The sequence below is a fragment of the Stegastes partitus genome, unplaced genomic scaffold, assembly GCF_000690725.1.
Source record: "Stegastes partitus isolate 25-593 unplaced genomic scaffold, Stegastes_partitus-1.0.2 Scaffold1921, whole genome shotgun sequence".
NCBI classification, from domain to species: domain Eukaryota; kingdom Metazoa; phylum Chordata; class Actinopteri; family Pomacentridae; genus Stegastes; species Stegastes partitus.
Window position 1 is genome coordinate 59,420 of NW_007579652.1, and position 24,296 is coordinate 83,715.

The following is a 24,296-nucleotide window of genomic DNA, read 5'->3' on the forward strand; positions in this document are numbered from 1 at the left end:
TTAGATTAGATTCCTTTATTGTCATTGAATACACAGAGCATACGCAACGACATTCAGATGCGCTTTATGAAAACAATAATACAAAATATACAAATTATAACATAAACAGCAAAAATATAAAATAAACTGTAAAAATACAAACTCATATGTACAAACCCATCCCTATATATACATTTGTCCTCAAATTTATTCATACCCTCCCATTAAAGAAGGAAAAAAACAGTTGTTACTGAAATAAGTTGAAATTGACAAAAGTAATAAAACAAAACAAAAAAAACTAATGAAAATCATGACATTGGTTTTGAATTGTGGTTAAACAGAAATATTAAAAATAATAATAATAATACAAAAAACAAAAACAAGCATGTGCTGTTTTTATTGGTGTTGTTGGTCCTTTGTCTATTTTTACTGAAAAGCCCAACTAGGGGCGGGAGTTGAAAATTAGCTTATTGCTATACACTCTACATGCAATACATCAGATGTTTTCCATGTAAAAATGCATGGTCCCTGATCAAATAAATAAATAAATAACAAAAAAAATAACATTATGGGCGTCCCTATAGCTCACCTAGCTGAGTGGGGACCCATGAACAGGGACTATAGTTCCCGGACGCAGCAGTCGTGGGTTCGACTCCCGCTCATGACCCTTTGCTGCAGGTCTCTCCCCGTTATTCTCCCCCCTTTCCTGTTTATCTCTACTGCTCTAAATAAAGGCACAAAAGCCCCAAAAATATATCTAAAAAAATAAAAATAAAAAATAACATGATGGGACCCGTAAACTAATATTTAGTTGATCAACCCTTTGAGCCAATCACTGCAATCAAGTGTTTTCTGCAACTCTCAATCAGACTTCTGCACCTGTTGACAGGTATTTTCATTCTGGCCCACAATTCAAAAGCAATATCTTATTTCACTAAATTATAATTTAGCATTTTTTTTTATTTATGTGTGATGACTAAAGACACAAAAACTGTGATGTTTTCATCTATGATTATAATAACCAGAAGGTGAAAAGTTACATTTTTTCGCAAATAAAAAAACACAATACAAACTGACAGAATAGATGCCGCAGAGTTTTGTCAAAATATCCAAACTAACACGGCTGATATGTTTAAAGCTTCTGTTTTATCAGGTTGGAGTGGGTAAAAAAAATAGAAGCGACATAAATTCACTTCCATCTCCACACAAAAAAAAAGAGAATATTTGAATTTTTTATTACTAAGACACCAAATACACACAAAAGTAGTGTTGCTGTTTGCACATAAACTTATCTCACACAAACCTCTCTGCGCAGCGACGTCCACAGTCCCTCGAGGAACTCGGCCAAGTCCTTGTGTTCATACTGCGACACACAAGCAGTCTGAAAAATATGAAATGTGGTCAGCTGTGAAATTAACTTTCCCAGAAACACACAACTTTACTTTCACAAGTTATATACAGCATGAGAGTCTGTTGTAAGCCACTTCGCGGCTTCTCGGTCGTTATAACGGAGTGGCTTTGTTGTTGAAGGGAGTCATCAGCTCTGTCTCATTCACCGCACAGACTTCTTGCAGCTGCTAATACAAGCTGAGAAGTTTTCAGTCAAGTGTTTATATCTCCACCCCTGCGAGCTGCTGCTATGATCAGAGGCGCGGGACATTTTTAGACTTTCTCACCAGCGTGTGCAGCGAGTCCAGCTTCGCGCTCGGAACATCTGAGTCCAGCTTCTCGATGATGAGAGGCAGCAGGAACTGTAAGCGTGCCATACAAATTAGAGCTCTTTCAAACACTGACGGTCGTCTCAGGTCACAGAATCGCTCCAAAAAATAAAATGTAAATAGATTTTGTCCTACCTCTGCAAATTTTGGAGTCCCAGTGAGGACGCCCCTCAGCTCCTGAATTAGCTCATCTTTGGTGATGCCGTGGGGGTCGTTGGGAGGCTGAGGGGGGTGAGGGGGAGATGAGGGCAAAGCAAAAGAGATAGAGAGGTCATTAGAACACAAAGAACCCAACACGTGTTCACAGGTTCATCAAGAGGCGCTGCAGTTGTAAAAGATGTCTGTAAAGGCTGAATGCACTTTCTGCAAGTAACAATGAGTGTAATGTAATACGTCACCAGGCTGTGGCTGTTATATAGATATAATCTGTGTTAATAATTTCAGTTCAGTGATCTGCACTACAGTGATATTCTCTTTTGCCACAGCAGCACTAAGACTGAATGTATTAACTCTGGGACGGTCAGTTAGTGGAGCCCAGAGTTCAATGTGTTTAGTCACGATGTCACTCACTGCTTGAACCATCTTCTTCTGGAAATCAAATTTGCCCCAAATGTAATCATTTTTAGAGTAAGCTAATAACTGTTCTTTCCCCCACTGTTTTTAAGCAAACTTACCTGCACTTTTTTCACTTAATTGTAATGAACTTCTTTTATTTTAATTGTATACTTTATCGTTTCTGTGGTTCTATGATATTTAGTTGGACTGTATTTGGACACATGGTCAAACAAAACACATATTTGTATGTCAGGCACATGTCGGCTTGGCCGGTGAAAAACTGGGAACAAGTATTTGCTTAATGAATAGATTTAAAAAACCTATAAAATAAAATAGAATTGTATTCTTCAATTTTAAGAAGGGAGTTTTTTTTTAATATTTTTTTAATATATTCTCAATTTCTGAAACCAGTTTTGTCAAACGGGGCTTTAAGCACAACTGACATTTTAGTTAATGAAATACTCAAAAAGAACAGGAAAATCTACAGGTATGAGGTTACACAGACTTTCCTGTACATAGTGCTTGTATAGCCATGATCAAACCACGGCCATTCTGAGGCAGCAAAAACCCTGAATAACAGACTTTTTAAAATTAATCTGTGGTCTGTTGCAGATTATGTACTGCAGAGAAGATGTGGGGTTTTGTGTCTTCAGAGGTCCCTACGTCAAATCGGTTTCTGGGATTTAAGGGAGTTATCTGAAAATTCTGTGCAATAATGTCTAATGCGTCAGTTGAGATCATGTTCACTACTGTAATGCTGATGATGCACTTTTCGTATGTTCCCTTTCTGGTTGAGATGGATGAGCTCTGCTGGACTTGAATGTTTCTCACATGGTGAATTGTGCTTTACGTCATTCTAAACCTCACATCTTGATCTGCTATAATCTAATAAGACAATGTTTACATTATATGAGAAGCTTTGTGCCAATGTGCTGTTTTGTTCAGGGGGAGCTGTGATCCTCTCTGATGTGAAGTGTGCGTGAGCAGGCAGGGAGGTAAGCGCTGTATTATTGTTTGTCTGAGGTCACAGGAAGTCGGTGATGACATTTCTGTCTGCTACGCTCTCCTGCTTTCGTCAGTTCTCAGTCCAAAGCAGCTGAGCAAACAGGGACTTACAGGGGTGAAGTCGATGGGGAAATAGCAGGACGTCACTTCGAACAGCTCCTCTGTGAATTTACCTGAGGCAGCAGACAGGAAATGAACAGGAGGCAAAACAGTTGCATAACTATTTACACAGTAAATGGGCTGGAAAGAGGGACAGAGATACAGAGAAAACAAAAGCAAGATCACGCTGGATGTGTTCTCACCTAGATCGTATCCTCGGTCGATGATGTTTTTGGCGATCCGGAAGGCTAACAGGAGGTTGCGAGGATCTCTCTCCCCATCCATGGATTGGACAAAACCAAACACAAAGTCAGCCCCCAAACCCTTCAGTTCTGTGGGAAAGTAAAGCAGGAAAAAAAGGACAAAGTTTTACAAGACAGTTGAGACAAATACAGGCTCAACACATAATATTTGGACCGATAAATTCCTACATGGGAAAGACCACCACGTTGGAGGAATTACAAAAAACAGCTTTAGCTCTTCCTCAACAGGAAGGAGGGAAGCTCTTAGGGTGTAAGGAAGAGGTTCTCAAACCTATTACTCAAAGGCCTGCATGGATCTTTACTCAAGGTCAACGTCTGGAGTGGTTGGTTATAACAAAATAACATTTAATCAGTTCACAGTCAAAATACGGTCAAAACAGTCAAAAATGGCACTGATTGCATGCAGTCAGTTGCATCAGTGTGAACTCTGCGGAATGTTACACCACCAACACCACATCTCTTGCGATGGAATCAGTATGAAACCGAGGCAGAAATGGCTCAGACGTACATGTACATTCACACAAGCTGCATACACTCGTATATAGGAAAGACGAGCTCTGTATCTGCGATTTAGGGTCAAGGGGTAGCTTCTCTGGTCTAACAACAATGTGCGAACTCGACAGCAACAACACACGACTCTCTTTAGCCGTTGCCGTGACAGCAACATCAACAATGGGAGAAGGAGCCACACAAAAACTCCAATCATCTGGAGACAGGATCACTGTGAATAATCTCCAGTTACATCGTATATTCAACATTTTCTGATGAACAAAAAATGTAATTAACGATAGAAAATGTTACACGACATCACATACTGTATTTACGATGTAATAGGTTGGATTCAGATTATTCAAGACTTTAAGAAGCCCTGATGTAATGTTTAGGCTACAAAGGATTAAATACTAATTGACCAGCAACAAAAAATCACAAAGGACTCATTTTGTCAAATTAAGTATAAATAAATAAATAATAAAACACAATTGGCCAGTTTCTAGAAAATTATTTGCCTCCCTAATGGAAAATCTTATACCTGTTCTTGAATCAGTGACTTACACAGATGACGGATACACAGCAGAATATTAGTATTGCTTTTATTTATATAATAGTATAAAGGGAGACAGACATGAGGTCACACTGTGTCATCCCATTTGTTTGTGTTTCCTTCATAACTACACAGAACCACGTCACTGTCAAGCCTCTATTTGCATCTTATACGGCATGTCTATGCAAAACATGCTCCACTAGTAATCTGCCAAACACAGCAAAGGAAGGTGTCAAAAGTTTTCCTTTACTGCCCTCAGATGAGAAGTGACCACACCATTTACCGAGCCAACTGTTGAGATTTGTGACTTACGAAAGTCACTGTGTACTGTTTTGAACCACTAATGTGTGAAACGCCTTTTTGTTTCTTCCAGAGCGTCCCTATTCCATCAACTGAGCTCCTGTGAATCAGATTGAGGACTGTCCATTATCTCTTACCTGCCTCTCTTGTCTCCATGAGGTTGATGAGCATGCTGTAGACACAGGCTCTCTCTGTCAGCATCAGAGACTGGAGGGACATAAACACATCACATGATCTCTTGACATATAATTACTCAGGAACTTTACAGATGAGTCAATTTTACCAACAAAACACATTCATCAAAAGAAGAAGTTCCTTGCAGAACACAGAGGAAACATGAACATCAGCATCACACTCACAAGTGTTTTGTCAAACACTTCATGGTGTGGGTTTCTGTGTAATACGAATAAAGAGTCAGTTTGCTGTGTTCAAATATATGCTGCTGTTATCAGGGACTTTTCTGAATGGAAGAAATCTGGCACACCTAAGAGATTTTAAGCCAACAACGGAAAATCACCAGCATCAAAATACTAAGAATGGAGAATAAATAGAGCAAGTGTTCAAACCATTTTTGTTAATTGGCGTTTCATTTACTTAAGCATAATATGCATTTTTAGTCATCCACTGCTCAGAGATGACATATAAATGCATACGTTTCCATAAGAAAAAGCAACATACAACACAAAGCAGTAATGAATAGTTTGCTGTTTATTTCTGTTCATCAATTGTTACTGTTCTTTACATATTATCGTAAGAATATGTCAGTCTCACCTGTACATGAACGTCCTGGAACAAAGACCTCAGCATAGACACAGCTGAGCCGGGAGGTAACGTTGTACATTTAGTCTGGAAAAACACACACACACACACACACACACACACACACAATATTGGTCATCACATCTGGAGCTTCTCAAATTGATCCGCAAATGTGCCAAGTAGGCACAAACTTGCAAACTTAGCAGACAGTAAATCTTATGCAGGATGTTTGAGATGATGTCACCCAAAATCTATCACAGACGGACTCACCAGCGCTTTGAGTCCTTGTAAAACAGGTGGTGTGATGACATAATGGTCCTTCAGACGGTTTTCATAGAAGGCTATGAGCACTTCCACTGTGGAGAAATCAGACAGGGAGAAATCACTCCTTACATGCATGAACACAGCAAGATAGCTGGCAATCAAATTGGAGCTATTCTGATACATTGTTGATTTGACTGTCTTTCTGAAGATTGCACTCAAATGTAATGTCAGTATTTGTGTATTGTATTGAGAAACTGACAACATCTAGAAATAAAGAACAGTGAGACAGACGTTCTTAACGAAACATAAGAGAAGAGGTGTACCTTCTCTCTCTGTGAGCTCTCCATAGCACTCCTTTAAAACTTCAGAGAGAAGCTGGACTCCTCGGGCTCGAGTGGGAGCCTGAGAACTGGTCAGACTGAGTCTACAGCAGGAGAGAAAATGGAAATGCACATTATTATTAAATATTAATGTAAGAAGAAAGTAGGCAGAGTTTAAAAGGAACCTGGAGCTGAAATGAAGTCGAACATGTAGTGGAGATATTTCTATAGTGGTGCGCTAAAGTCTTCATGAGGAAGACCTCGTACTTGCAAACAATGGATTCGTTAGGGCCTCCTGTGTTTGAATAGATAACAGTCAAATCTCAAAACTACTCAGTACAAAAATTCTAAAGGCAGTGGACATACGTTTTTTTACTCCAATTTTCTAATACATATGTATTTTAAAATAATAATAACGAACATGATGTGTGAATTAACACTATGGTAGAAAGCCAAAGACAAGCATAATAAAGATGAATAAATATACAGCAAGAGACAAAAAATAAAAGTAGATAGGCCAGAAAGATAACTACAAAAACACCTTCACATAAAGGGAATCACTGAGAAGAGACTTTTAACATGACACTGACATCTACAACTGAGGGGACCTGCCGAAAAAATTCAATAACATTTCATCTTGAGAAAGGAAGTAAATATTGTATCATATCATAATTTAGATAGCTTCAGTGAAGTCAGCATATGGGTCCAAATCTCTGCTCAGAGCAACACTAAGCTTTGTTCTTTACCTCCAGGCAGCAAATTTGGTTTGATTATTTTCATTGTGTTATGGAACTTTATGGATGAACACCAGCATCTGCATCTTCCCTCCTGGACTACTGAAAGGGTCAGTCACCCAAAATCCTATTTAATTAAATTATTCGTAAAACTTAAAATGAGCATTAAAAATCTAAAAACATAAAATCTCACTCTAGCTGGCAGTTAAAAACTGGCAACCCTGGTCTAACTCAGTGCTTCTGAAACATTTTCATTCCAAGGCACACCATTTATGAAAATAAGTATTTGCAAGGCACACCTTCACATATAATTATAGCCCTGTAAATCTTCATAAATAGGGTTAATTCCTAGGCACACACTTTAAGAACCACTGGTCTAACCTGCACTTTCTATGATATTAATGCGGATTATGGGCTGAGCATAGAAACAAATGACTGTCTTGAACACAGTGTCTCACATTTTATATTCATTTTACTCTGAAATAACCTGAAATGGTTCAACTATTAGGTTAACATTTGAAGTTCCCAGTATGTCAAAATCCTAACACAACCTCTGCCTGCATACCACAGTGAGATGAGATTAAATATCTTGTTAATTTAGAGTGAAACCTGCTTCTGTAAACTTCTAACTCACCACCTCCCGTGTCTTGTATGCATGAAAGTCAGATGCAGGTAAAATGAAACGTTATTAAGACGGTGCTTTTGTTTTGTTCATGTTATTGTTGTGGCAGATATAAATAATGCTGTGGCTTACCCAAGTGCTTCCACCAGCTGCAGCACTGTAAACTGTCCATCTTTGACACCTGAGCAAAAAGCCAAGTTTAGTGGCCTGGAGTTAAAACTGATATAATACCAAACAACAAACATGCACACACATATAACTCGGTAATCTCTAGTAGTTAACTACTTATGAACAGTATTTGCGGGTTCAAAGGTAAGGTTGAAGAGTTCATTGACAGGATACTTTCAAACGGACACAAACAGAGCAGCTAGCAAAGCAGCATGCGGTTCGACCAAGACGACTAGCATCAAATTCAGACTTCTAGTCGAGTGACAGTAAAATACAGCGGTAGATGTATATTCAGGCTGTGCTGGCGAGGTTATAAAATGAGCAGAAGAGTGTCATAACGTGTGTGGTTTATATCATGAGGCTGTAGCAGCACACAGGATGTTGTGGCGCTAAGTTAGCTAGTTAACCATCATGCCGTGTTGCGCATCCTTGAAGCGCAGCTCCGCAGCCTCAGCGGCGTTTCCCTCAACCGAACAGCTCTGTAAATGTGTCGAGAGAAATATGATAAAGCCTTATTTACCTTTTGCTGCATCCTTGGCCTTGCTGTCCTGTAGTCCGGAGACAAATTCCTCCACCAGAGACAGCAGCAAGGTACTGTCCGCAGCCATCGTGCCCCCTCTCACTCCACTGAGACCACGCATGCGCGAAAAGTTTAGGGTGAAATGCAAAAGTCTTGAATTTTACATCAGATTTTATCAAATAGGACCTTCAACTAACAGTACAGTTGTAAGTCGAAGTCAAATCAATTGTGTGGATGTTTTTCCAGAGGTAAATGTTTGTTAAATTGTAAAAATAAACCTTCAACATTTATCTTTTCGTGTTGCCTTCACGTACCGTCCGAATTCCAAAATACTACAAAGATCCCAACTAGCAAAAAGTGTAATTCTGTCGGATTTTCATTATATACGCCGTCTCCGCCTTCACTGAGGCACGGTGTGTTTTTGAAGTATTAACACCTTTAAATGAATTATCACCAGTATCACTACCAAAAGATATACTCAGTGAAAAAGTAGCTGTGTATAACAGTTATAGGAAACCTCCGTCAGTATCGAATGTATTTGCAGACTCGTCCATTCATAATCGCGTTTCGTCCTGACGTCAGGGAAATCAACACCTGCCTGCGTGCTTACGCGCAGGCGTGTAAAAGTTCGGTGGCGCTAGCTCACCGCCGCTAGTCACCTTTTGCCAGCAGAGAGGGAAGTAACGTTTTGGGGGGTTTAAAGAGAAAAAAAAAATCTGGAGGCACCGTCAAATAACTGAAGTACCGCTTCGTACCGAGTGCCGGGGAAAGCTGTGAATACCTCCTGCCTTTGGAAGAGACTCAACCTGCGGGGAAATAATCTCGAGTGCGCGGAAGTTTGTGTTTACTGATGTTGTTGTAGCTAGCTGGTTGGCCCTGTTAGCCTGTTAGCCAGAGGTGCGCGCTGTTTGGACTTAAACATACACAACTATTCCAACTGAACAGGCGAGTTCAATAAATGCTGGTTTATCGTAACACTTTTAAATACCTATTCGGTTGTTGTTACTGGTTTGGCAGATAAACTTGTAACGCTTGTGCGGGTCACGAACTGTGGCTCTTGTGGGGTCGCGTCAGACACATTTATTCATAAGCAGAGAACATTTAGACTCGACCAACGCACGCCTCCGTTCGGTGATCTTTAACGTCTTCATTCCAACCCGGATGTCATATCAGGCTTTCATCGTTTCTGCACTGCGACCCGTCCTCCTCGTCGGACCTAGTTCATCTGCTTCGTCCGTAATGGGCCCCCAGTTGAGCTAGTGAGACCCAGGGAAACAATCGGCAGCCCGCTAACCATGGGGGGATGTGTGGGGAGATACTGGGAAGGCTGGGAGGACACACAGAGCCGAGGCTCGTCCAGGAACGGTGGACGAGGAGGTAAGACTACAAGTGTGTGAGTTGTGTGTGTATATGTGTGGGGTGCTTCATTAAATCATAAGAATGTAAAGTCTCATTCAGGTTTTTGGCTTTCATGTTGCCACTCCAGTGTGTTAACGCTTCCAGTTCCGCTTCATTGTGTGCATTTTAAGTAGTTTAAACAGAGCTGTTGTATAGGTTGCCTGAGAGTCACTGTATCCAGGCATTTTTCACTCCTTCCTCCGACTGTTACTCAAAATGCATCTCAAGTCACGACTTGCGATTGGGTTTCCATTGCTCACCATTGTTTTCTGTTGAGAAACTGATTGCCGCTATACAGGGGAACATATCCCTCTGGGTGGTCTTTCTCTGTGGCCAGGGAGGCATTTCCATTCACATGATTTCCCACTTAGAACTGTATATCACAAAGCTTGTGTGGATGTGTGCACAAAGCTCGCGTGGGTTGATTAGATAGTGATCATAATGGACAGTTAGAAATGCTGAAGTGTTTTATATAATGCATTGCACAACTGCAAATAAAGAGGAAGGATTGGTCTGATTTGTGGCATTTTGGATAGGATGTTGGTTTCTATGAGACCGCTGGAGACACATTCGTAGCTGTGGGTTCACCTGTGTGCTGTCTGGATTTAACTAGCGTGTCACCTTACATGCGTTTGCCCCATCTGCAGAGCATGAAACTGCTTCCCCTAAGTCATTACTTAGAGGAAGTTCATCTTTTCAGAGAGGGTGAAGCTGCCATGTGACATTGCACCTACAAGAAGGCTGACAATTTTTTCACCTAACAGAATAAGCCTCCTTCCTGGTCTCACAACAGCAAACTTGCAGGATGAATTGCTATCTTAAAATTGGCAGGATAATGGTTTTGTGATCACCATATTTCTGTGCAGTTGCAGGTGAAGCAGGACTTTGTGTTAGCTGCTAACAAAAAGCGGAGGTGGCACTTACTCTCAGAAGTTGCTGATATGCAGATTTTTATTTTTTTTTCACATCAGGGACTTCAGTTCATGTTCATTAGTTATGCAGCGTCCCGGAAGATAACAAACCTCTGAAGATAAATACTGGTGAACTGCCACGTTTTGTTCTTTTACACTTGTCTTTGATAGGAACAGATGGAATCTGGATTGTTGCTTCAGCACTTAACAAGAGTAGATGTTATATTTGCAACCAGACTAAACTGAACATGCTGGCGCCGTGAAGCAGAATTGGCAGACGTTGTGAACTTCTGCATAGTTTTGACCTCAACCAACAATGACAATGATATTTAGCATGACCTTTTATGATAGATGGTGTGACATGTGAAAACGCTTACTTTTTATTGGATGATTAGAGGCTTTACAGAATCAAGTAGGATAGGAAAAGACCATCAGCCTCCTGCTGAGGTGGCTAAAGTTTGTCAGTTCAGCAAATACTGTACGTTGCTGTAGTAAATGGTCGTTTTACTCTAAAGTGAAATGGTGAAAAGGCAGAGATTTCATGTGAGATTTTCCTCAGCTTTCTGTTGTTTGCTGGAGACGTATTCTTAGTTGTAAGTGTAAATGCAGTGTAATTACAGTTCAGTTCCATGTTCACTTTATAGTGGCTGTTTAGGAATGTAAATGTCTGTTATTCATTTGGATGCAGGTTCTGTCCTCTTCGTTTGTTGCTTATGGAAAGTTTTTCAGGCAGTCTTTTTTCCAGCGTGAATTGTCTCCAGTTTACATCAGAACAACAGGAGATTTCTAAGATTGATTCCAGCATTGCTCATCAGTAAAAGGGGAAGTTAAAGTAGACTTTCTGGATTCCTGGCCATATGTTTGCATCTGTAAATCTAGCATCTAATATAGGTTTTTGGAGGCCAATATGATATTGAAAGTAAATTTTTTTGTTTTGTTTTGTGCCAAAGTGGCTATTTAAAGTTGAAGCCATCACAGCCAAGATTCCCAGAGTTTTTGGCAGTGGCTCATGGTAATTTCCCGCCCTGATTGGTATCAACAGACACTCCCTACTAGACCGAGCTTCGATCAAAAACAAGTCACATCATGTCCTGCTGCGTCATTGACTGGCTTTTCCAACAGGACTGAATCTACGCTGCTCGACACACCCTCAGACAGACAGACATGTGAGAGACATGTGAGAAGAGAAGGTCAACTGCAATTTTTCACAATTTAGGTTAATTGGTTCCAGCTCTTGCCACGCATTGAAGATTTTGTCCTTGTTTCCTTTGGATGAGCTAGCTCTGTGATTTGTGTTTCATTGTTAATGCAGCCTTTGCATCACATTTTCTGAGGAACACAAAAGACTCTTGTAACCTCAAAGCTATAATACTCTGACAGAACAAGGTTAGACAACATGTCTAATTTGTAAAACAAAGCGAACAAAATAAAAAAAAAAAACGTATGTTTCTCAAGTGCTTTTGTTACAATAATAAGATTATATTGTGGAAGTGGGGATGGTTGGTATTAAAACAAAGTAACAGAAAATACATTATTGCATTTACAGGCTGAAGTGAGGTAGCTGAAAAGTCCCGGTGTGTTTAAAACGGATTAAAAATCTAAACAGTTATCCAATGTATCTAAAATATCATCCCTGCTTTACAAAAATTATGTTTCTATGCAGCTAAATGGCATCCTCATTTATGCTTTGGAAAAAAAAGTGTGTTTTCTCCCCACAAGGTCAGACTGTGGTGGAGCTTCCAGCGTGAGAGAGCCAGAAAATCCACTACAGGACTTTGACCCAGTAGACGGAGCTCTGTGTCCTGTGTGGGATGATTATTCTAAGAAATAAGGTTTTCTCTCACTCGTTTGGTTGGGTTTAGACACCAAAACTATGCGGTTAGGTTGCAGAAAATGCCACGGTCTGGGTTAAAATACAATCCTTTCACAACATGTTTGAAGCATCTCCTCGATTTTCTGGGTTACCAGGGTGACAAGTCCCGCTGAATCTAACATAAGACTGTTTTTCTGAAGAAGGAGCAACATTTGGAATGCAGTACAATAAATGGCAAAGGCATTTTGATTCAAAACAAACATATTCCTGGAGAAAATGTTTTCCTCTAAACATATTTGAGAGTGTAGTTTAGTCATATAGGAACATACTTTTAGCAAACAGGACTGCAAATGTTTGATTTCTGCCTTAATAGTCCATTATCAACATGTCGTACTTCAGTGTTTAAGCAGACCAGTGTTTGTACACTTTTTGACAAAATAGATCTCAATGGGACTTCATGATTAAATGAAGGTTAAATGAAATAAAAATAATGTGTGCTTGAAGATGGGACATTTCATGACAGCTTTAAAAAAATTCAACTCACCCATATTTAGAGACAATTTGATGTACTTGTCCAATATTGTAATATAATCTGACATGATGAAAACAGTGAACATATCTTTTTTTTTTTTTTTTAACCTTTTCATAGTTCCTGAGATAAGTAGCGCCTAAGTTCATCTTTACTTTGGACTCTGAAACTGACATCAGTAGCTACAGGGTGCTTTCTACCTATTGTAGTAGCATTAACCAACAGAAGGAGCAGAAAATACTTCAGCTTTCATCATATTGACATTAATATTTAATAATAAATCTGCATAAGCTCAAAGTACAGTTTGAGATGTCTGAAATCAACAAAACAGTTCTAAAGTCTAAAGGAAAGTTAATGCTAAGTTAGAGTGAGTGGTCAACAATGACAAAAATTACAGTAGCTCCTGGTCTGCTGAGATTGTTGTCATAAGTAACTATGGAGGCTACAGACGACTTTTTCAAGGTTCAGAGACTGGCTTTATCTTTAGCTGCAGAAACCTGAAGGCACCATTGTGCCGATAAGATAATCAGCCACAAGGATGAGAGCACGTGTGGGAGAGCGTGTGTTCACAGGAAGCAGTCATACATTGATTCAGTGTGTGTTGGGTTAAAGAGGACACTTCCAATCTCACCACTGTTGATCTGCTTCAGTCCACATTCACTGATGTTTGCTCTTAAAGAGGAACACGGAATAACACCCCACATTCATTATTTGCCTCATGTCGGGGGAATGTGGGAGGCTGTTAAATGTCTTTTTACAAGGCCAAAGCAACAATATGTTTTAAGTTCCAAGAATCAGGTAATCTTTTAAAAGCCACCTGTAGCTGCTGCATGTGTTGTTTTTGTTTGTACGCTCGCATAAAGCTCAGAGACGCTTCGGATCCTCGCACATTGTTTATGACACATTTCATTAACATTCATAAATACAACACGCTTCACTGTAGCCTCATCCCGTGGCACCTGTTTTTATGAGCCCAGTGGGATGAAAACACCCTGATATTGCTTCATGTGTCTGCAATGCTCTGCTTTATGTCCTAGTTTTGGTTAAACAAGGCCATTCTTTGAATCACTTCCTTTTGTTACACCCTGTTTTTCACACATGCACACACAAAACCACATGTATTTCCATGAATTTTATTTCTGCCACTTGAGCGCTCTAACCATGGGGCTAGTTTCTGCAGTACTTTGCTATAACCTTAACATTTTTAGCATGTGGTTTTAGTCGGTGTTTTCTTTTGTACACGGTTTTGCTTACTTTTTTAACTCTCTATGAGGAATTCAGATTAAAAGAGGGCATAATAAAAATGTAATGACAGTGCACGCACAATACAAGTCAATAAAGATTCACTCAAGTTGGAAAAAGCTCCAGTGATTCCTTCTATTTGTCTCCGTTTAGTAGGGCTGCAGCTACTGATTATTTTCATTGTGGATTAATCTGTTGATTATTTTCTCAATAAATTCATTTGTTGTTTGGTCTAAAAAATGGTAGAAAATGGAAGAAAGAAATGCCAATCAGTGCTTTTCAAAGCTGATTGATTGATTGAAATCTGTTTGAATAATTGTTGCAACTCTACTGTTTAGTGACATAACTTTACTACTGATGATTTTTATAAATTTTAAAAATCTTTAGATGTCTCATATCTGCTCATGTTGGTAAGCGTTAATCCACCTGCCAGCACCTTGAAAGATCACACAGTAACTTATTTTCAATGATGTTTACCAGGATGAACGATATGCAACAAAAATCATCAGTTATTTTTGACAGATATTGTGATGGGAGTCATCATTTTTAAATGGGATGGGTGATTTTTTTTCTTTTATTCTGTAACAAATACCAAAAATGGTCATGGGATTTTTTTTGTGTGTTCCCTTACATCTGGATAATGTGATTTGGAGGACGGTGTATCTCTGTAGCACCAGAATGCTTTATTTATAATGGCATGTTGTAACACGTTTTATATTTATCTAAGAATTGTGGCCCCTTCTGGAGTCAATCAAGTGAACGTTTTTAGTGTCTTGTCTATCCCAGACGTTAATTCCGCAAAACTTTCCTGGGCGTCAGGACAGTGAACGACGCTGGAATTGCGACAATCGGTTGTGATTTTGACATCCTGCGCTCTGCAGAGTCCAATCGGAGACCACACCAGTGTTGTACGAACGTAAACAAAGGAGGAGGAAGAGAGCCGGGATTGATGCTATAGGCTAACCCCTCCAGACCAGCAGGACCGTTGCTCCTACTCTCCAATGTCCGCTCCCTCCACAACAAGCTGGACGAGCTACGTTTGGTGAGAGAAACCCGCAGAGAGTGGAAAGACTGCTGTGTGTTTGCTTTAACAGAAACATGGCTCCGTGACAACATCCCAGACGGCCATACAGCTGGAGGGGACAACATTATTCTGGGCGGACAGACAGACAGCATCTGCGGCTTCACCATCGTCACACCATCGTGTGTGTCTTTGTGTCCCTGAAGACCTACCAGGACCTGAAGAGGTTCACCATGTTCAACGAATAGCGGCGCACCTGGACACTGCGGCCCCTTCAGGAGGCAGCGACAGTGAACGTTTAATGTCTTATCCCAGACGTGCATTCTGCAAAACGTGCTGATTGAATAATCCTGAAGAAACACTCTCTCATCTTGCCTGTACTACTGTGTATGTACAGCAAAATGACAATAAACCTGATTTGACTTGATTTGAAAGAGATCCCTTCAGATTTTTTAAAAATAAAGCTGTCATTTGTATTTCGTAGAGAATCTACATAAAAGAGATGCAATGTCTAAATATATGCAACGTTTTGTTACTCATTTGTCAACATACACACTGATACCAATGTTTCTACATCAAGCTAGTATCAGGTGATGTGTTAGCCTGGCCTATTTATTGGGCTTGATCTAAAAAAAGTAGTTTTATGGAGGGTTCTGTGCAGAAGTATTTCTTAATCTGACTGCAAGGTGTTTAAATATGATATAGCCACAAACTGAAAGCAGGTTGAAACTTTCCACAGAGATCTGCAGTAAACGTAACATATTTAGATGCAGGTGCTAGTGTATGATGAATGTGTATATTTTGAAGCACTGCACCACAATTAATTGATTGCAATATGCACTTGTCTACAAATTGTAGGTGCTAAAGCTTCTTGTTTTTGACGAGGCATTTTTTTTGTTGTGCTGGCTTCTATATATCACCACCTCGTCTGTGTTATAAGTGTATCTACATTTGGATGTGTCTTGTGTTGCACTATATGGACCACGGCCACAAATCCTATTTGTGTCTTGTATAGACGCCACATGTCTATTAGTACTTTAGCTGAGTGGTGTTGAGGAAGCCCCTTTGCCTGTCTTGGGATTCACTCTCCTCCAAATGCTAATCCTACACCAGCTCATGTCCTCCAAATTACTCCTCCTGAGCCGCCTGCACTATAAATAATTAGTTTGAAAGAAAGGCAACCTCTTGGATGTGTGCTGTCTCCTTTTATACTCTTCTTCATTTTCCATCACTCCACACTTCGGTTTCTGCGTCTCTGCCTCACAACAATTGTAAATATGAACTTATGCAGGTTTAGTACTCCATTTTAAATGGGAATGAAAGAGCTTTTTGAAAACAAACTGAATCAGCTGACATTTAGCACCCATTTAACACATTGACTCTTTCAGAAAACAGCCTGTTCTGTTAGAGGAACGATACCAGATAGCCAGTACAGTAAATCGTGATGAGATTCATTGGTGGGTAATTGTAGCTGGCAGGCTGCTAGACCTGCCCTGATGCTGGTCTTTTGTGTTGGTGTGACCCTTGTGTATTCCCTTCAGTTCAGTAAGTGCGCTCCTGGTCTAGGTGTGTGTTGTGTTAATATTGAATGTTGGGAAACACAGGTAAGGTTACATAGACAGATATAGGCTACACATGCTTCATGCATATTGCAAACTCTGAATGACCTCCTAATTTTAGATTCGGATGACATGTTGGGGCAGGGTGGGATGTTCTCTGTCTCTGGTGACAGCTAGCGTTTCTGTCCACTGCCAGCTCTGCTTATTACCGTTGACAGATGAAAGTACAAAATTTGATTCTGCTCTTTATCAGTCTGCTTATTTTCTGCTTTCTGTGGTGCACACTGAAACATTTTAACGAGGTTATTGTAAAAAAAATTGTCACTGAAATGCTTTAAAACTTGTGTCTGTAGATTTCAGTCCTCAGTATTTCTATTTGAAGATAGTAATTGCACATCTACTTTGCACCGAAACTGCAAAAAAGTAGGTTAGTGTTGACTTCGGATCCTCGTCTGACATCCTATCGTGCTACAGAGCTCTGTTTTCAAGTGAACCAGTGCATTCAACATGACGACGTGCACAATCTTCTGCTGGAAGATGGAAATAATGTTTTTTGTAACAACCTCCAAATGGGCATTTGGGACCCATTTGACAAAATTATCTGACATAAATCAATGAATTTTCTTGTCATTTCACAAACAAATGGTGAGCTAGTAAATGAAAATAAATGAAACCCAAATTAGCATTCGTTAGATTCTTTTTATTCTTATCATTCTGTGCTGGTGAGTTTCCTTTGGCGCTGCCTAAAGCCTCTTTGGAGGCACCAAATATTTCTCTGCAGGAGAAACTGTGTCTTGATGAGGTGTTTTCAGTATTCTGTCTCTGACACTGGAGTTTTGTGTGTTTTCCTGACAACAGCAGCATGCCTGTTTGTGTTTGTAAAGTATCCTTTGAGTTATTAGTGTGAAACATCTGTCTTCAAGTTTCTAAATTAATCCTTTATCAGTAACAATGAGTGTACGAAAAATCTGAGCGATGAGTTAAACACAAACGTCTCTACCTGTTCCTATCGCAGGACGTAACGAGCCCCTGAAAAAAGATCGGCCCAAGTGGAAGAGCGACTATCCGATGACGGAGGGTCAGCTACGGAGCAAGCGGGATGAATTCTGGGACACAGCGCCAGCATTTGAGGGCAGAAAGGAGATCTGGGACGCCCTGAAAGCCGCTGCCGTGGCCCTGGAGTGTAACGACCACGAGTTAGCCCAGGCTATAGTGGACGGAGCCAGTATCACACTGCCACATGGTGAGGACAGAAACACCCTCTGTGTCTGAACTTCTAGGGAAAACTCATGAATTCAGTGAAATACACAAAGCATGGAAAGAAACAGAATCATCCAAGATGTTCATACACAGACGAACCCAGGTGGTTATCATGTTTCTGTATCATTGGACTTGAGTGACAGCCTGTCCTGTTTTCTTTGACGTCCCTCCCCAGGTACTCTGACAGAGTGTTACGATGAACTCGGGAACCGCTACCAGCTGCCCGTCTACTGCCTGGCGCCGCCCATCAACCTCATTTCAGAGCGTAGCGACGAGGACCCCAGCGACAGCCCCGAACCCCCAGTAGCACCCAAGAAGGAATTCCAGCTCAAGGTACAATGACTAGTGCAACTCTTAAAAGATATACTGAGTTGTTTCATCTCTGTATGAACCCATGTGTGGCAGCAAAGTGCATGAAAAACAATTATAACTGTAGAGCTTTTGTAACTAACACATAAATGCACACTTCCAACCATTACAATACACTCACAAGGTCTTTAAAGTTAACGCCTGTTTTTTTAATCATCTGCTGCAGATTTCTAAAGCTGGGGATAATCTGTGTAAATGACTCTCCTCTTTGTGTTTGGTCATTGAAGTGGCATTTAGATGTATAACTTTGGGCAGAATTGCGACAGCGAATGTTGACTTCCTGTCCTCATGAGTCAGCGCACAGAATAAAAAGTGGAAACAGACATTGAGGAAGATGATACACTGGCAGATATGCAACTTAGAAAACGCTTTGCATTGCTGTCCCCAGCCCAACTGTGTCATCTAAAATAAAAAGCTACCAACAGCTATTTTGGGTCACTGTGTTCACTGGGGCTGTAGTCTCCAGGTCAACTGGTTGGTTGATGTGTTCTCATCTGTTCAAGCATTTACTGGTCAGACAATCACCAGCATTACTGTCATAAAGAGAGAAGTGTTACATCAGCAGCCTTACAGGATGAATGCAGTATATTTAGGGGTAGGAGGAATCTAACCTATTAACATCCTGTTTTTTTCACAACTTTGAGTTCACTCAACCTAATGTGGACCGCTAAATGTAACCTATTTAACATTTATTGAACGTTTACTCTGAGTCGACTCTAAACTAAGCGACACCTTGTTAATAAAGTCATCAGTGCGGCTGCATTGTCTTTGAATGAAAAGGCTGTCTTTTTGTGTTATTTATAATTCATTTAAAACAGCTAGCAGGTAAAGTGCACTGTGGCCAGTTTAGTTAATCTACTGATAACATGCAGATTTTTTTTTTTCTCTGTCCTCAATAAATTTGCCGGCAAGTAGGTACGATTTCAAGTCAACCAAGATGTTCTTTATTCGACTACATTGCACGACTCCAGGCTCTTGTTTGACCGCTCTTACCCTCGCTGTTCCTCTGCAGGTTCGACTGTCCACAGGAAAGGACCTGCGTCTCAGCGTCAGCATGGCCGACACCATCGGGCAGCTGAAGAAGCAGCTGCAGGCCCAGGAGGACATCGACGCCACCCACCAGCGCTGGTTCTTCTCCGGGAAACTGCTCACGGACAAGACGCGGCTACAAGACACTAAGATCCAGAAGGACTTTGTGATCCAGGTCATCGTCAACCCGCAGGCCCTCCGAGCCCCCAAGCTGTCCCCGACCACCACTGCCTCCTCACCCGCTTCTGAATAACAGGACAAAGAGGAACGATGGAGGAGTTGTGCAGTGGGTGGCAGATGCTGAAGGACCAGATGTGCCCCCCAATGCTGGATAACTTATTCTTGTTGACAACAGACAATGTTACTGAAAGTAAATCAAACTGTGGAGGTACAAAACTACTTTGAGGCAAAAAATAAACAAAAAAACATAAGGGAGTAACTCAAAAGTGCTGCTTTCTTTCATGTACCATGTTCAATGTGTTCTTCTGCCGAGTTGTTCCAGTTGTCACACTAAGTCTGGAGACATTCACCTGCTTTGAGCCATCTCAAATTGAAGCAGAGCTCGCAGTCTTTTCAGCCACATACAAAATGTGTACATCATGACTAGACTCTGCCTCTGCCCTTTTGTCTGCACTAAGTGCCAACGGAGGAAACGCAGAGGTGTTGGTTCTGAAGCACATTTGTACTACGACACCTACGAACTGAGCTCTGCAATCTTTTGCTCCTCCACAGAAACAGGAAAGGAAAGCAGAGAGCGTGATGCTGAACATTTTCTTTCTTTCTTTTTTTTTCTCCTTCTGTCTTTAAGTGAGGAAATAATGTAAACTGAGCTTTTTTGCACATTTAAAGATTATTACTATACTTTTGTGGTAGTTTGTGTGCCTTCTACAAGATTTAAAAAAAAAAAAAGAGGTTAATGTCCGGAAAGACGTAAGTTTTACCGCTAGGCTAAGCCTTCTGTATTTTTTTAATTCAGGAACTCTTAGATCAATCTAAGCTATAACTGCTGCCTTTTTTTAAGATTTCATAAGTCTTGCAGACAAAGCATATGATGGGTGTGTAAGTGTGTGGGGGGCGCATAAAGAGCATGTGTTTGACCCACATGATACTTTGAAATTTGATGTAGCTCACAGAGACAATACTGGTGTACAAGTCATAGCTTAAGTCATTAATGCTATTTGTGAAGGGAAAGAGAAGCTCCCATGCAACAAGTACTGTCAGAACAGCTGCGTTACTGCGTAATGACCCCCCGCCACCACCAGGAGGGAGCAGCACAGCCCTTATATAATCAGTTGAGTTGCTTTAGAGGTAGTTGTCGTTCTTTTCACCACTTGATGAATGTAAATCCAGTTGTCACTTGCCTTTTCTTCTTGATGTGGTCCAGTAACTTTGAGGACACATATTTGTCACACATGCGTTTTCTTCACCAGCATACAGATGGTTTGATGCGGAGCGGTGAGTCAAACGCAAAAGGCTGCAAAAAGCTGTAGATTCACATGTTGATTTTCAGTATTTTGATTTAGTGACCATCAAAAATGTTTCCTACAAGTACACTCCAGTGTTTCAGACTTTATGGTCAGTTTACTTGCTATGGGACAGAGCGTAATTTTTAACAAATAGCTGCATTTTCCTAGCAGGAACTAGCAACATTACTGCTATCTACTAGACTATAGTGGAGTAGTTTGTTGTATGTTTGCATATTCATACACCAGTGGACTAATCTGCCTTATCTGAGCAGGTCTTTGGACTGTGGTTGAAACACAGATCCTTGAAAAAAGTTCTTGGAGCTAAACATATCCAAACATGGCTAATAAGAAAATAACCCTGATGATGTGATAACCATCTAATCAAGAAGGGCTTGGAGTTTAGACATTTACAGCAAAAAGCTCTCATTACACACTGTAGGTGTGTAAAGAGGAGTTTTTGGAGCTTTACATCTTAAAAGGGCTTAAATTGGGGCTTTCACAGCCTTTGCTGCTTTAATTTTGACCAAGTCTTTCTGTCACAAGTCCATCAACTTTCTGATAGTAGAATTCAAAAATTGGTGGACTCCCCCTTTAATGACCTTTCATTAAAGTTCACAGATTGGATGTAAAAGTGTAAAGTTGGCACCATGTTGGAGGAGTAACAGTCATCACATTTTCCTTCTTTGCAAGCAAACTGAATTCACCAATTTGGGTCAAAGCATCTTTTATTTGGCTGCTTTCTTGTAGGTTGACTAAAAAAAAGATAAAAATCTATGTCTCAGTGTCGAGAAGTCTTTTCTCAAGACATCTTGCTTGTGTTTTAAAGTGTTCTTCAGTGTCACACTGAGCACTGAAGTACTGCCTTTTGAGTGTCCAGTATAGCACAAAGCCATGAATTTACACTGGCAGCTCCTGGCTGAAGTTCCTATCAGGCCAAAGTGTGGCTACGTTCACTGCAGCTCAGGTTGTGAGACGGCAGATTTGTACTGTGAACATCCACTGACCTGCATTTAGTGTTCATATTCCCGTGGATTATCTACGAATCATGATGTAGACATTTATCTGTTTTGCTTTTTCAGTCATTTTATCATGTGTTGCATTACGTGGCAGTGAGTGTTTACACATAAGACAAGACACAACAAAAAACAAACAGATCAGTGTAATTGATCTGTTAGGAGTCCTCTCAGTTTGTCCCATATGCACAGGAGAAAAGGCCATAAAGATTTTCACTTTAAAAGCCACTGAATACCTAACTGTGACATTTAACCAATGCAAAATGCTTTTGTTAAATACAGCTAAATAAATACAAGCAATTTACATTCACATTATGAAGCCGTATTTAAAGTTGCAAGGAACGTGACTATAGTTTTTCTTTATACATATTTGAAACGTACATTTTGTACTTTTTTTTTTTCTTTTTTCTGAGACCTTGGCAAGCTTTTGAAACTGCAAAACTTAAAGCTGCCTCCAGAAGCAAATACACAAACTCCCTGCTTCTGTGCATCGCAGTCGCTAACATGTTCACGTTGATGTCAGATGTAGGTCACTGCTGACCATTCAGGCTCTACAGCTTGATGGGCTTTGCTTTCATTCACCGCTCCTTCCTGTCACACACTTCTCCACCAGTGGAGGGAATAAAACTGAACTGAGCCACAGCTCACCACATCAAGAACGTTTTCTTTCTGTCATATTGTTTCTAACCAGTTTCAGCCTTGATGCTCATTACAATTACCTGTTTGTTATATCCAGGACGTTTTTGTTTTCTGCTTTCCCTTTACCTGTGGTTCTTAAAGGGATATTTGGTAATCTTCGTATGCAAACTTGAATGAGCATTTCTCTCTGTATGTGCAATACAATTAGACATAGACCTCATATCATTTTTGTGTCTGATTCTGCAGATTTCTTAGAGCACCAGCCATAAGTATTGTTAATGTCAAACTCCAGGTACAAGCCTGCTCTGATCTGATTCCTGTGTCAGATAATCAGCTGCCTCTGTCAGTGGTTTTAAATGTCCATGTTTGTCACTTTGAAATGTATTCCCAGCTGTCGCCTTGACCATTGGGGCCCATCGTCTTTTACAGAATAAATATCTAAACATTATAAGTACTGACAGGCTTTGATTTTGCAGCGTCCGTTTAGCATTCTGCTCTGCTCGTCTCAGCTGTGAAGGTCGCTGAGCCTCGAGGTGGGGAAACGCTCTGCTGACAACTTTATCGATAGCGGCTCCCGTTACAGCATCCTGACTGAGGTGAGCCACGGGTGGGTGTTTGTCCCCATTTATCAGTTTGTCCCTGTGTTTGTCCTCAGCTCATCCTCACACTTTAAGGAGTAAGACTTAGTGTGCACCGTTGTGTCATGTCAAACTTAAAGGGGTCTCACGTTACTACAATGGAAAAGGGATTACTGAGATATAAGGTCATAGAACTACAAAAGAAACCTCCTCACATAGTGCTCTAACAACCACTAATTATGCTTATGTAGTTGTCTTCGCATTTTTTCTCCTCAAGTGACCTAGAAATCATTCATCCTCAGCCATCTTGCAAGGTCTTCCAACTGCTTCAATGTATCTCCAGTAGAGAGGAGGCTTTGGAAGGAGCTTCCAATGATGAAACACAGGTTTGTACGCACAGGTGTGATGTGTAAGTGCCGGTGCTTCTTTATGACTGGGGATAAAGCTGTGCATCACCTTCCTAGCATCACATCATCACTGGGAGGCACAAAGATGTGAGGAAGAAACACCAGAGAAGGAAGCGATAACATAATTAAGAGCAACCAGAGAATGGTTGGTCCAGTACGGCAAAGTACAAACACCTGGGTGAACCCTGAGTCTGCATGTACTTTAAAGGTTCCAACTTGTTCCCCTTTAAGGCAAATTATGTCCTCACAGTGTGTCTTTTCTTCAGCTCAGACTAGTACAAAGATGGTTCCTTTCACATGACTGTATAACCCCTGATATTAGTCCTGTTCTAATCAGGCTGTTAGAAAACCAATAAGCTGCTGCTGCTGATGCTGTCTACATCAAGCAGAAGGAAAACTCTCCCTGTATCTGTGATTCACAGCTCGGAGCAAAACAGTTTACCACACTGCAGCCAGAGACACAAATGAATAGGTGAGGTTCTCTCTGGGTTCTCCGGCTTCCTCCCACAAGTCCAAAAACATGTTGAGGTTAATTGATGATTCGAAATTGTCTGTAGGCGTGAATGTGAGTGTGCTTGGTTATCTGTCTCTAAGTGTAGCCCTGTGATAGACTGGTGACCTGTCCAGGGTGTCCCCTGCCTTCACCCTGAGTCAGCTGGGATAGACTCCAGCCCCCCGCGACCCTAGTGAGGATTAAGTGGTGGATGGATGTTG

The 24,296-nt window shown here is 40.7% G+C and overlaps 2 protein-coding genes across 3 annotated transcripts in view; one reads left to right on the forward strand and one right to left on the reverse strand.

Annotated features, from left to right (window-relative positions):
* Positions 1-8,454, reverse strand: part of mms19 (MMS19 homolog, cytosolic iron-sulfur assembly component) — a 20,514-nt gene extending 12,060 nt beyond the window's left edge. The window contains exons 1-12 of the mRNA XM_008303037.1: positions 8,349-8,454; positions 7,793-7,841; positions 6,308-6,408; positions 5,991-6,076; positions 5,733-5,807; positions 5,099-5,168; positions 3,560-3,688; positions 3,369-3,430; positions 1,833-1,919; positions 1,656-1,730; positions 1,277-1,360; positions 569-572 (exon numbers count right to left, since the gene is read on the reverse strand). Coding sequence (XP_008301259.1) covers positions 569-572; positions 1,277-1,360; positions 1,656-1,730; positions 1,833-1,919; positions 3,369-3,430; positions 3,560-3,688; positions 5,099-5,168; positions 5,733-5,807; positions 5,991-6,076; positions 6,308-6,408; positions 7,793-7,841; positions 8,349-8,436 — 910 coding nt within the window. The 5' untranslated portion in view covers positions 8,437-8,454. The remainder of the gene's footprint in view (positions 1-568; positions 573-1,276; positions 1,361-1,655; positions 1,731-1,832; positions 1,920-3,368; positions 3,431-3,559; positions 3,689-5,098; positions 5,169-5,732; positions 5,808-5,990; positions 6,077-6,307; positions 6,409-7,792; positions 7,842-8,348) is intronic.
* A 542-nt stretch (positions 8,455-8,996) lies between these two features.
* Positions 8,997-23,045, forward strand: ubtd1b (ubiquitin domain containing 1b). Of its 2 annotated transcripts, XM_008303036.1 has the most exons (5): positions 8,997-9,293; positions 9,522-9,725; positions 17,837-18,064; positions 18,257-18,414; positions 19,463-23,045. In XM_008303036.1, the coding sequence occupies exons 2-5, from the start codon at positions 9,644-9,646 to the stop codon at positions 19,730-19,732; spliced, it is 738 nt and encodes a 245-aa protein (XP_008301258.1). In that variant the 5' UTR covers positions 8,997-9,293; positions 9,522-9,643; the 3' UTR covers positions 19,733-23,045. The 2 variants fall into 2 exon arrangements, with proteins under 2 accessions (XP_008301258.1, XP_008301257.1); XM_008303035.1 differs by having other exon boundaries at positions 8,997-9,725.
* Positions 23,046-24,296: the final 1,251 nt, after the last annotated feature.